The sequence below is a fragment of the Rhea americana genome, unplaced genomic scaffold (genome assembly GCF_003343005.1).
Source record: "Rhea americana isolate MKP2758 unplaced genomic scaffold, rheAme1 scaffold_300, whole genome shotgun sequence".
NCBI classification, from domain to species: Eukaryota; Metazoa; Chordata; class Aves; order Rheiformes; family Rheidae; genus Rhea; species Rhea americana.
This window is the reverse complement of record NW_028186425.1, coordinates 811264-824906: the sequence shown is the minus strand read 5'-3', so window position 1 is coordinate 824906 and position 13643 is coordinate 811264. Positions and strand designations below refer to the sequence as shown.

The following is a 13643-nucleotide window of genomic DNA, read 5'->3' as shown; positions in this document are numbered from 1 at the left end:
CCTGGCCCAGGGGGGCTTTTAGCAAACGTCTTCCCTGTCGGCTCGCCCCTTTCCCCTCCCTACGCTCGAGACACCGTGATTTCTCTGAGTAATCTCCCCRTTTCCCGAGTTTGTCTCTCTGCGGACTCGTGCAGGCTTTGCTCCATTGCGGGTATTTCTTACCTGCTCCAGAAACACGTTACTGCCATCTCCCATCTCTTACTTTTCATCCCTTCTTCTATTTCTGATTCTTATTTTCACGTCATGTGTTCTAGGTGTAGGTTATTATTCCCCTTATACTCCCATACACAAAACTTGATGCTTGGCCGCTGAAGAAGTTATTTGTTCTCTTATCTGTAGCTGATAGTGGATGCTATGATTACTTGTTATTTAGTTACAGCTAACATAAATGGCAGAAATACTCTGTTCCGTAAATAATCTCAAAAGGTGTGCGGTAGCCCAGTAATAGTGTTGTTTGTTCTACTTGAACACATGTGAAACTTTTTTTTTTTTTTTTTTTCAGGAAGATTATCATGAGCGCTGTGTACAGTGTTCAGAAGTCAACTGGGGTCTTACTGATGGAGGCCGATTTTATTGCAGAACTTGCCACAATGTTATTGAGGTAAAAAGCCAAGCTACTATCTCTGGGAAAGGCATTTATCTTTGGCAGTGTCTTGTTTTAAGGCAGTGTTTGATTTTTCTCCTTGACCTTAAAAGTTGAGGACAGTATTGCCAATCTCCCATTTTCATGCTTTACTTAATGCTGTTTAAAAGTGTTACTTCAAATCAAAATGTATAGTGCCAATTGCAGAAAAYCCACAGACTTTAAAATACATTACTTTAAAGTAACGTATCGGTATGCAGTGTAGCTGCATGAGGAGCGTTGCATGGGTATTGCTGCGCTTCGTGGCAGTGCCCATGTAGACAAACCCTGATTCATGTCACCGGTCTGTCCAGGATACTTTTCTTGAATAGAAGGTTCAGAATGTTTTGTGAATTATTTTGGTTTTTGATTTTGAGAKTTGAACAAGCTCCTCCATTGTCTTACAATGGGGCAATCTGCCCAAGTTAGGCCTGGCCTTTTCCTTGCTGAGATATGTTACTCTTTTGCAGAGAACTAGAGAAGTTGTGAATACTGTTGTTACTGGTAACACAAGAGTCCAGACAATCTCCAAAGGTTTAAGAAAGCGGGAAAAAAATGGTATGTATGTGCTTGTCTGTTTTGCATAACAGTGACTGTAGTGAGTCAGACCAAAAGTTCACTTAGTAAATTATGTCTTCACCAAAAGTAGATAGCTTGAAAGACTGCAAGAACAAAAAAACAGTGCATCCCCCAAACACTGTCAGCACCTTCAGCAATCAAACTGCAGTGACTTCTGGAGTGGCAGAGGACTTCTGGGAACTTTGTGGTGTTTTTTCCACTGAACATAACTATCTGTTAGCTTTTGTCAGTTTGATTTGTGTGAGCCCATGCTCATTAACAATACCCATGGCATTCATTCAGTTGTGGTGATCCCTTTATTTATCTCTTGTGATGACTGTAAACAGGAAAGTTGTCTGTGCTCATAGGTGAGGTATAACAGCGGTCTGGCTCTTAGAATAYAAGCCTAGTTTGTGTTACATGTAGTTGGCCCTGTAATGAACACAAACCTACGTGAAAGAATTTTCATACAGTTACGATAGCTAAAATCGCATAGATAAATTTTACATCTTTCATCCAGTGTTACCTCCGTATTTTTTATTTCATGATTCAGAATAGTAATAGAAATTACATGTGATAATATGCTGTAACAATGTTATGGTAAGGCTGCTGCTAAAGCCATGTATACTGGGATGGCTGGACAGATATTTTAGTGTTGTCGTCACTTTCCTTGAAAAAGCAAAAATAAATTACAATGCTAAATAAAGCATAGGGATACCTTTGTCTCTATGATATGCCGACCTATTTTCACTGTACTGTGGTGACAGCAGATTACTGCATTCCTTTGAAAAGAACTATTGTGGGGAGGTGAAGGGAGGAGTGAAAAGGAGAACAACCTTATCAGCTCCACTTGTCTTTATTCTGTCTTGATCTTAAAGTCTGAGCCTTTCACCATTTCTTGCTTTTTACTTCTCTTGTGAGAGATGCCATTAGCCACCCCCCAGCTCCCTATGAAAGAAATCCTTAGCTTCACGCAGGCCATTCTGTGAGTGCAGTTACATTGTACTCTTGCAGCTTATTTTCCTATGTGTATAGGAGAAAGCGAGTCTACAGTAAACAGTTAAAGCCAGCATCATTAAAGCATGACAGAATCTTTGGGCAGATAAGTTTTAAGATGGTGAAGTCCAAGGGCAGTTGCTAAAGCAGACATTTGAAATACCTGAAGGAGGACTTTTATTATCTAATAGTAAATTGGAAAGAAGCATAAGGAAGCATAGGTACGGTGGGAATGAAAAGGAAGTTGAGAAATGCAGAGAAAATTCATAAAACCAAAAAGCCTGTAGAAAGGAGCTTATGGAGAGCTAAAGGTGAAGAGTACGTGTAACAGTCTGAAGTGATAATGAATAAACTGGAGCAGACCTTTTCTGTGTGGGATTCATACTGTGCTGAGCTTTGCTAGAAGCTCTGAATGTCTGAGAAGATTCTTTCATTTATATTTGTATGATTCTATGGGAGAGAACAGTGATACTGCTTGATTTTTTTGCTTGACTCACCACTTTAATGTGTTCTAGTTTTCTGTGAGAAGTGATAATACTTTTTTTTTTTTTTGAGAACAGATCCTGTTCAGTAGTTTATTTCTTAAATAAGAATGCAAATAAATGAAAGTTATTGGGATATTCAGAATATTGGAGCTGGTCTTTGCTCCACAACCTGAAATTATTAAATACAGAGCTACATCGTAGTCCAGGTACCAAGACAACAGAACATTATGTGTAAATAAATGTGCATAAGGTTAAAACAAACAAACAAACTGTCTTCTTTTACATAGATGATGAAGGCTGGGAATGGTATGTTTGTGAAGGCTTTCAGTTCGTACTCAAGAAACAAGCAGAAGCTTTGGAAGCATTAGGAGTGTGTCCACAAATGAAGGTGTGTAACCTTCAGGGGTGAGGTCTGCACACTGTAAATGTGTAACAATGAGTGTTATTTAAAAAGATTGTGATTTTTAAAGTGGGTCAAAGAACTCCCTGTTTGAAAGTATTGATCATATGAAAACAAACTTAATTATCAGAGTTAATAAAATTGGACCAGAACATTTTTCAGATTTCTGAATTGTAATTTTAAATTACAGTTTGTTCTCTCAAAAGTTAATGAAATTCTATACTTTGGAGTAATCATTGTCTATTTATATTTATCAGGATGAAATTCTGTGCAATTTTTGGAGACGTTACCTTCAGAAGAGCCAACAAGCATATTGTAGCAGACCAGCTGGGGAAGCTATCAAAGTATTATCAGTAAGTGAAAAGCTCAAATCCTATGAGCAGTTGCATATTTTTTAAACTGCAACAACAGAAATCTTCTTTGTTCAAGCTATATATCTAACTTGCGCTAATACTGCTTTAGCATGAGGAATGTCTTCTAAATGGAATTCCAAATAGCTATTTTGTTTTTTCCCATTTTTAAGAAAAAAGATATTCCTCTGAGTATGGAAAATTACTTATTTAAAAAATGCTGCTTTATTCTGGCACAGATAGACTGTACTGCCCAATGAGTAGGTAGAGCAGAAATTATAATACAAAATATGTCATCGGCTATCATTGTTTACCCCTAGTATCCTAAAGTTATCATCAAAGTTTAATTCTATATATTGTCTGCTTTCTGGTTGCTATAGCAGATTGGAATGCAACATGAATGCTAGTAATTTTTCTTATCTTGAGAAATCCTTGAAAACAGGAGCATATTTTGCAGGAATTTTTTAAACTACTGGTGATTGATAGGACAAGTAAAAATATGAACAGTTCTTGTTTAAATATCATTGTATTGATCTTGCACCTATTTTACTTTACTTAGTTTCTTCAGATTAAAATAGCAAATAACAGTAGATAATACTATGGCTTATTTACACAAAACAGGGATGTGATAGCAGTACAGATGTAGATAGTGAACCAGAGAGACCTAGCCTTCTTCACTTGTTATCTCTCTCTGAAAGTGATGGGGATCTACTGACTGACTGCAGCTTTGGCTCATCAACTGGCAAAGTCTCAGGTAGGAGCAATAAAGTGAAATATCTAGAAACTATTTTTGTGTAGTGTGTGTGTGTGTATGTATATATATGATGTGTTCACACAGTATGAATTAGAAGAACTTGTTGACCTGTTGTTGGGAAGTGTAGAGTTTTCAGTCCTACTTGCCACTAGAGTATTTATATACTACCGGAAGTAGAAGACACCTTTTTTATTTTTTTTTCCCTCCTTCCAAGGAGTTGAATGTTGAACAGGGCCTGGAAATACAATGGGAAATGCAGGAGGATGTTCTATTTTGTAGCAAGATTGCTCCATGTCTCCTGTTTGGAGTGGGGAAAAAGGTACAAAAATGGAGGTGCACATTTCTGTGAACATGATGCAAGCACTTTTCAGCCTTATATTATTGTAATAAAATGACAAGATTTTCAGGTCAAGGATTGCTGTATGTTCATATATATATATGTATATATCAGTACTTGGGTTTTACATACAGACACACACACACACACACACACATACTATATCAAGGAGAAAGAGTTTAGTGAAAAAAGTAGTCAAAGTATTCCATTTTTTTTCCTTTTTGAAGTCTATAGCAACTCCTTTCTTTCTTGGTGCTTGTTTGCATTTTATGGTAATGTTTTTAAGAGTTTTAAAGTAGATAGGTAGTCTTAAAATAGGAGGTAATTTGATACATTCTTCTTAGTCTCTTGTTTCAGAGATTAAATTCAGCTTTAAGTAGTCATACTTATTTCACTAAAAGCCCTTGAAATGGATAAAAGCTCAGTGACACTAAAGTGCATTTTGGGGAAATTAGACGAACATAGCAATTGTTATATAGTGAAATTCGACACAAGTTAATACCAGATTGATTTTTAACCTGTCAACCATAAATTATTGTGAAGATTCATAGATCTACTTTTCCGTGCCATTTTTTACTAAGTTGTTATTGCTACACACAGGAAACTTTAAGGACTTTTTTTTTTTGCCCCACTAAGAGGCTTGACTAATATGTAATCATTTTTGTTATTCTGGGGTAAGGATGATAGTGAATTCCACTGAGTATAGCACAGAGATATTGCTAGAGAAGCCTATGAAACAGTTTGAGTTGTTAGATGTGTGTAATTGTGTGTTGTCATGCCTTGAATAAGCTGGAAGAAGTAAGGGAAATTGCGTGCTATCATTAAGGCAGCAAATATATTGAGGATTATTTTAAATTGGGTTGAAGGTGAAATTATAATAATGAAGCTTCAGTCATGAAGCTGCATTTAAGCACATGTATACATATAAAAGGTGAAACTGTTGACAGAAAGGATTAACTGCTTTTCTTCTCTAATGCACCTATAGGCAGTAGCCGTTCTGGGATGTTCTCAGGGAGACCTCTTTTAGTCTACACAGGTGTATGATTGGGTTGATTCCTTTAATCTCTTGCACTATTCCTACTCACCAGTGGTTTTGAAGCCAGCAGATGGCACCAAAGACCAGTTGTGGCTCAGGAAATCAGTATCTGTAGCTATGTCTTCATCCTGGGTGCCAGACCTCTGGCCGCTGGGTGGGTCAGCAGCTCCCAGTTTCTTTTTCTTTTTTTTTTTAATTTCGACTTTTTAAAAATAATACATAGTTTTTCGTGGTTAGAGAATATATGGCAGATGGCTAAACTGTGTCCATACTCAGTAAAATTTCTACAGTATAAATCATGTTCTTTTTATAGTTCTGACTGTGCTAAAGTTTAAAATACAGTACTTGGGAACTATTAAATTCTGTGTTTTAATCCTTAACTCTGAGGTGTTAGTTTAGGCATATCACTCTTTTCCTCCTTGTGTCCCCCCTGCTCCTTTGTCTGTCAAATAGAAAATAGTATTTGCAGCTCATAACTACTATTGGTTATGTGTTGTATAGGAATTAACAGCTTTCTGGAATTCCAGGTTTATGTATAAGTCCCACTGAAAAATCTATTTTGATGGATTCTCTTCGTATAATCCAGAATCTTAGTGAAGTGAAGTAGCAGTTCATGAATTAGTTATCTTATCTTGGTAGAAGAATAAATTCAAAAGTTAAGCTACTTTACACACTAACCCAAACTAGTGATTTGAAAATTTTCCTAGTGAGTAAAGAAGCTTCCATGTATATTCCTTTGTATTATTTTCTGTGTACTATGTATGTATATCGTATCAAATACTTTTTTTCTTTTCTTTTTAATATAAACCAAAGAAAGCACCTCTGTCTGCTCTGGATCGGTAGATGGTAGCTTGCATTTAATGAAGAACCAAAAGGACAAACTGAGGATGTCAATGCCAATGACCCTTTCATTTTGTTATATGGCGTTACTCTGGCTGAGAGAACCAATGACATTATCTGATCTCTTAAGGTATGTATAGTCCCTACTGAAATACTGGTTGCTTTTAAAAATAATAAACGTGATTTTTTAGYTTGATCTTTATCTTTGCCCCCTTACTAATATGCTCAGTAATAGTGAGATGACCCCTATATTTAGTTGCCTTATTCTTTCTGTGACAGAAGAATTTGTGCAACTGCTTTTTGAAAACTTGAAACACCTTCTGTATACTGATACTCCTTTTTGACAAGTGTTGAAATACTGGGTATTTCTAAAAGATGGGGAAAAATGTTTTATTTTCTCCCARATTTAAGAAACAGGAAGGCTTAAGTTGGTTACAGTCTGAATGTCAGACTCGGGCAAAATGAATAAAACACTGATTCAAGATTCAGTTGATATGATAGATTTCAGTTCTTTCTAAAAACAAAGTAAAGACAAAAACACAAGGCAACAAATACCTGCCTTCTCCCACCCCTCCCCTTGCATGTAACTGCTATTGCTGCTGAATGTTTGGCTAATATAAGGGAAGTTTACCCTAAACTCTGATCTTTCCTAATGGCACCTCTGCCTCTGGAGCCTCCTTTTCTGCTTCTCCCCCTTTTCTCTAATTTTAACTTTGCACAAGTTTTCTGAGAATGGTAGGTGYTGAAGACCCTTCTTTTCGAAGTACTTCTAACGGGGAGGAGGTTGGTATATCTTGAAATACAGCAGTTAGTGCTAACCAACTTATTTCTATGAAAAACGATATTTAACCCTTTGATTTAACTTCAGGGGACTGCTATTATGTTCATCAATCAAAATTGCAGCATTGCATATTTGGGTATGCTGTTGTTGCATAAATGGTATTTGTAGAATGTTCAGCTTAAAATGCTGCAATGCTTAAAGTTCAAATTGGCACTCTGCAATACAAAAGTAGATACTGAGTAGATTAAGAAGTACTATAACTCAAAAGTAGTTTGCTATGATGACAAGGTCTATTGCTGATTAGTACATTCATAAGAAATGCTGGACTTGGAACTATCATAGCTAGTCTGTATTTTAATCAATTATTAGAAAAATAATATATCTGATAATGTTCGTATATGGCAAAAATCAACATAGTAAGTCACAATAATTGTGGCAGAGCAAATGGTACACAGTAATAAAGACTTCTTGCCTAGCCCATCCTGTTTGGAGAGAAAAATGCTTAATTTAATATCCTGTTCTTGGATTACAGTATCTTGGAAACTAAACTGTCTCTGGAAAGCATTTAGAGGTCATACTAGGCAAGTACATCTTCAGGAATGCCTGTTTTAGCTGCCTTTTTTTTTTTTTTTTTTTTTTTTTTTTTTTTTTTTTTTTTAACTATAGCACCATATCATCAAAGTCCTCTTTTACATGAACAAGGTAGTAATTAGAAGAATTGTGTTGATTGAATCTTATTGGCATATTGTTGCATTCAGCATTTTAGAATTGGGCAGTGCAAAAAAAGATGGTTTAGAACCTGGGATCTTCCCTCATACTGATATATTCAGAATTCAGCATGTTTCCTTAGAAAGATTTAGAGGAAACATGAAAACAGAAAAAAAAGGAAAAGAAAAAATAGGTACTAAAAATCTAGCAGAGAAAGGCATAATTAGAAACCAATAACTGGAAATGGAAGTAAGATGATTTGAATAAGAAACGAGGTGCATCTCTTTTACCCTAAGAATAATTGAAATATCTGAGCCAATTACAAAGGAAATTGGTGTATTTGCCATCTTTCTTCTGTTAGAGTCATGCCTTTCTAAAAGATATCATTTGATCCAATACAATTTACAGCTTCAATACTTGTGTAAGTGGGTAAACTTAATAGGGAATCAGAATGATCAAGTGGTTTTAAATGCACTGAGCATATGAACAGAATTAAATGAAGAAAGTGATATTTAAAAGGATGTTGTTTGTATTGCAAAGTTTTACAATGATACGGTGGTTATATAAGACATTATCGTCCTTCCCTCCCTACCCTAAAGGCCTGGGCCTTTCACAAGCTTGATRAAGAAGGGGGAAGAATTTTAAGTTGCATGAACTACCCTAAAACTATTGTTTTCTAACTTCTGAATATTTAAGCTTAAAAATCAGACAGTGTTAACGCTTTTGTATGCATTAAGTTATACAGATCAAAATAGCGACAGACCAGAGATGAAAACTATGCAGAGAAAATGCTGAATATCCAACATTACCTCTTAAATCTTTATAGGCAAATTGTTTTATTTAAACCACCTGAATTACAGTTGTGCTTAAAGTTCTGCCTTGTTTTTCTGTTGGTTTGGTTTTCTCTCTGCGCTGAAGTCAGCTGACTGCTGCTCCTCCCTTGTGATACATGCTTAGACACCCTGGTAGGGCAATCTGCCAGCTTTTAAAGGATTTACAGCACCAAAAATACACTCCTCCTTGCTGTTTGACACACTTAGCAGAAAACACTACAATTAGCTCATCTGAAAGAGATGATTTGTTTTTAAAATAACATTTTTAACAACCTGCTGCTCAAGTCTAGATAATGCATTAAATTCTTTCCCACTGTGAATAARCTCACAATATTTAGTATGCTGCGTATTATTTACCTAAATAATAAATTGTTGGTTTGTGGAAAAAGTTTCAAGATGCTAGACTTTGTGAGGCTGGGAACTAATACCTTTCAAATGAGGTGATACGTAGCTGTGCTGGCAAGACTAAACTTGTAATCAGTTTGTGACACTGCTGTGTGACTTTAACACATGCATCACTTCCTCGTAGTATGCAGAGAACTGCATCTTTTACATACTTAATTAAAAGAACGTGGACTGTGTACTTTATCTACCTTTCAAGTTTTCAAGTGCTTCAGTGATAAAACCTAGTCTTAGCTTTTTGATCATCTGACAGTTCAGTGGAGGGCTTGGGAGAATCAGCAGACAGTAGAAACTGTTCTGAATAGCTTTCCAAATCTGGGGTCTGGGGAGTAAATACTAAACTGAATCATTAGCACATTTTATTCATAACAGTGTTTCATTGTTTCATATACCTTTTAGAATGTAAAAAACAATTCTAACAGGATAGAAAAGAACACCTTTTTATATGGAGACAGTAATTTCAGGCTGGGAAAGGTGTCATTGTGATTTTTTTTAACAATAGTTTGACTTGGTACAGCAAAGTAAGTGATTTTTTTTTAAGGAGTTTTATGGGCACTGCTTGCCTCTTGCAGCATAAGAATATGATTCTGAGCTTAGTTCAAGCTGATCTGAGTTTGTATTGCTGTGGTTCCCTGTAAGTGTTCCTGCCCTTTCTCTTTTCCTGGGTATTAGCATTTATCCAGCCTGCTGTGAATTAGTCAAAAGTAAATCTGCAGAAAACTGATACCGTGAAAGACTAATGTCTGCAAAAACTAATGTTGCAGTTGAATTTGCTTCACCACAGTCCCTTTCCACCTTGTGCTAACAGTAGTATCCTTGCAGTCAGCTGAGCCTGGAAATTTATCTGGTTGAAAACAAACCCTGGAAAAGAAAAGGCCAGTTTTCAGTCTAATCCTCTGGCTGAGAAGTCACAGAAGTGCTTTTGTCAGCAAGGGAGGAGACAGGAGTTTGTGGCGGAGGACAGAAGGGAGGCTGGGATTTCCAGGCGCAGCAGCAGCTAGCTGGGGAGGGTGGCTCAGCTGCAAGCACCACCACACCCTGAGGTCCTCCTTGTTTGTCCTCTTCCAGCTGTTGCTGTGCTGGCTCAGGAGGTTGCTCAGTTTCTTGATGCCACCTCTTCGGATCTGTACACCTCATCATTTGTGTGAATGCTCTTTAGCACGTGTCAGTCAGAGCTTATAATCAGCTGTGCCAGTAATAGCTCACTGCTGCTCAAAGGGGAAGGTCTTGCTTCCTTTTCTTCTGTCCTCCTGGCTGTGTGATGTGTCCCCTTCCCTCTGCTRTCTCCAGCTCTCCTTAGAGCCTTCTGCAAGCCCATTCAATTTGTCAGAATAGCAGGAAACAACCCCCTCTTTTTTTTTTTTCTTTTTTTTTCCTCTGCTGTAGGATAGTCTTCTGCTTTTGTGAGGTCAGTTGATTTGTGGAAGAGAATGATAAGTAAGAGGAGCACACAGCCAGAGCAAGAGAAGGGTAGGAGGGAAATAAGCCTATTTATGTCTGGCTTTTAGGTTGGCTTAATGCATTTTGTAAAAACATACCTTCAGTTTAAATTCTTTAATTTATCACGGCTGACTTTGACTAAAATGAGCTAAGGAGCTGCCTTACAAGCTGCTCAGCTGGCAGGTATGACAGGATGGCAAGGACGAGCAACTGATGCTGGCTTTGGATGATAACTCACCGAATATGTGAACCAGTGCATATCTCCAGTTGAGATAGGGAATTGCTATTTATACTAGTTGAGAAACCTACTACCATTTCATTTTCAAAAAATGTGCATCTCACAATCTGTTATAAAATRACACTACAGGATCCTTGCTTACCAATTCATTTGGGAAACCAATGCACAGAGCTTCAGAATAAAAGGTATTGRGTGAAGTGATCTTTTCAGATTGGTGAAATCATTGTAAGTGCTGGGTTAATTCTAGTTGAGAAATGGTTTTGAGTGAGAATATACTTTTTATTTTAATAGTGCTTTAGATTCAAGGGTTTTCTTAATGAAACAGAAAATTTAGCTAAAAACATTTTCAAACAAATTTAGGATGTAAGCATAACTTTCTCCTGCAGTAACTGTCCTTTAGCTGGAGTTAAAGTCAAAAGCTAGAGTTAAAGTAAAACTGGAGTTTAGTCAACTTTCATACATATATGCTAAATAATGCGCAGCAAGTGGATGGTTAAGGCACTGTCCTGAGAAACAGAAGGTGGGTTTGTAAATTGCCTCAGGCTCAGGAGGAARATTAATCCTCTTCAACACTGGATACTCTTAACTGTGAAGACATTATTCAGCAGTATTTTTGTTCTTTTTTTCTCCAGACATGTTTTGAATCAAAGTGACTAATTGCTGTGCTTTATGATGAGCTCTTTGCTTCTGTCTATGGAATTGGACCTGACTAGTGCTAAAAGGGTTTAGATTCCACCCTACCTTGGGAGCAGATATAAAACCAAGCTTTATGAATAGCGGAGGAACGCAGGAGGGACTTTCAGAGGTTTTAGGCCCAGATGTTGCTAGTCTACGTAGCAAGATGGGAGGGATACTGTGCAGAGGACACAGCTGGCAGGAGAGAAAGTTGTTTGCAAATCTGTAAAAGTGTTATTTTTTCCAATTTGATTTAGTATTTTAATAAAAATATTTTTGGAGAAGAGATAGAAAGGCGGTTCTACCTTAATCCTGTGGGAGACCACTAATATACTTTAGTCTGGAATGAGGGTAGTGCCTGGTTCATTGTGAAGATTCCTGCTTGTTTAGTRCTTGCTTTGCCTGATGTGAATCTTAGACAAGATGTTAGATAAGAGCAGGTGTTTTGTGTGGTAGTGTGCTTTTTTTTTTTTTAATTGGTAGCTGTTGTAAAATGTCATGGTGGAGATACAAAAAAATCAGGAAAAATCCAAAGCATTACTGTCAACTTTTTAGAAGAGCCAGGTTTTAACTAGAATTGCATTATTTGTGTGCAAATACAAAATAAATGATTTTGTACAATACAAGCAATTTGTAAATTGCAAAGAGAAGCAAGTTGCTTCTGTTGATCAAATAACACATTTTGATCAGAACATAATTAATGGGTTCRGTTCTGTGTGTATTGCTGATGATTCTGTGATTTTCCTCCCAACTCCATTACCTGGCTCCTCCAATGGAAAGTGGAAATTTTGACTTTAAGCTTTAGGATGTTTATGGAAAAAAAAATCCATACCACTTTAAGGAGTCTTTAAGCGAGTTCAAAAATGTAATAGGTGAAGAATGTGCAGAACAAGCTGTATGTAAGTGTGTTGATTGTAAGCTTAGTGCCATAATGTTATCGTTTGTCAATCACATMTGAGCTTGATTTTAAAGGCCTACTGAATGATTGATCTGGTTTTCATGGTAATGGAGCATTTAGGGTAGTGTAACTTCAGAAGAATTGCTTAGGCAGTTTAATGTTGATGTTGTATCAAATCTGAAATTGATTTGTTTTATGTAGCAATTTTAGAATAAACATGCTTTTGTCATGCTGAATACTGTATTGATTTAATCTTCATTTTTCTGCAGGTTTGTTGTTGAAGGTCATATTCCATATCTGAATGTTTTTCAATGTTTTCCAGAGAAGATGAAATTATATGGACTTGATCTGAAGATCTTTTGTGTAGAGGTAATTTTTTTTCTTAAAGGGAAAGAGTAAAAAAAAAACAAAAACAACACAACTAGTTATCCTGTGGTATTTTTAATTTTTTGGTCACTGTACAAACACATTGATTAAATCTGTTTTTATGTTGTAAAGTTTCTGTTGGAGCCAGTGCAGAAACCAGTGCACTCAGTGAGTCGGTCAGCCTTAATCTTTAACTGCTGTTATTAGGCTGATTACCTAAGTTAAAACAAAATCAATAAGTACTTGTGGGGAAAAAAGACACTTGGAATGGGCTCTTGGAAAATTGGTAAATAGAATTTGGCTTCATCTCTGTCAGGGCAATATGTTATCTTTTTTGGTGCTTATTTAAAGTATCTCTTGAATTTGTTTATACTTATTTTTGTAAACTGTTTTAGATACTGTTGTCTCGTTCTGTTTCTTGCTGTACTGATTGAAATAGATTAAACCTAAAATCTACATAAAGGGTTATGGATTTTCTGGAAACTGAATGATGTTGGACAGTCTTGAGTACAATGTAAATTGTCACTTACTTAGGATTGCTATGTAGTTTGGTCATGACTTCCTGYTGGTATTTGTTCTCCAGAAAAAGTAGTTAATTATGGGGTTTAGAGGTGTGTAAATAAATTGTTAGCTTTTAGRAGGAGAAAGCAGCAATTCTACTAACATGAAAAGCTAGATTTTGGTCCACTGTAAGGTGCTCAAGCCTTCAATGATAGTGATGTGAGTAATGTTGCCATTTTGCAATGCATAGCTTGTATTCAATAGGTAGTGAACTGTTCAAAAGCTGATTGTTAGTTTTAGGGGTTTAGGTTTTTTTATGTGTTTATGTCTTTTTTTCTTTTTCTTTCTTTCTCTCTCTCTCTCTCTCTCTTTTTTTTTTTTTTTTTTTTTTTTTTTTGTCTTAGCATTGCTTATGATAAGCCT

At 36.4% G+C, this 13643-nt stretch overlaps 1 protein-coding gene across 1 annotated transcript in view; it reads left to right on the top strand.

The window, feature by feature from the left end:
* The window catches only part of TAF1B (TATA-box binding protein associated factor, RNA polymerase I subunit B), a 47399-nt gene that overhangs the window by 1172 nt on the left and 32584 nt on the right, over positions 1-13643 (top strand). Inside the window, exons 2-9 of the mRNA XM_085309717.1 lie at positions 90-151; positions 503-601; positions 1093-1180; positions 2949-3049; positions 3319-3414; positions 4033-4165; positions 6352-6508; positions 12623-12722. Of these exons, the coding sequence (XP_085165843.1) occupies positions 90-151; positions 503-601; positions 1093-1180; positions 2949-3049; positions 3319-3414; positions 4033-4165; positions 6352-6508; positions 12623-12722 (836 nt within the window). The remainder of the gene's footprint in view (positions 1-89; positions 152-502; positions 602-1092; positions 1181-2948; positions 3050-3318; positions 3415-4032; positions 4166-6351; positions 6509-12622; positions 12723-13643) is intronic.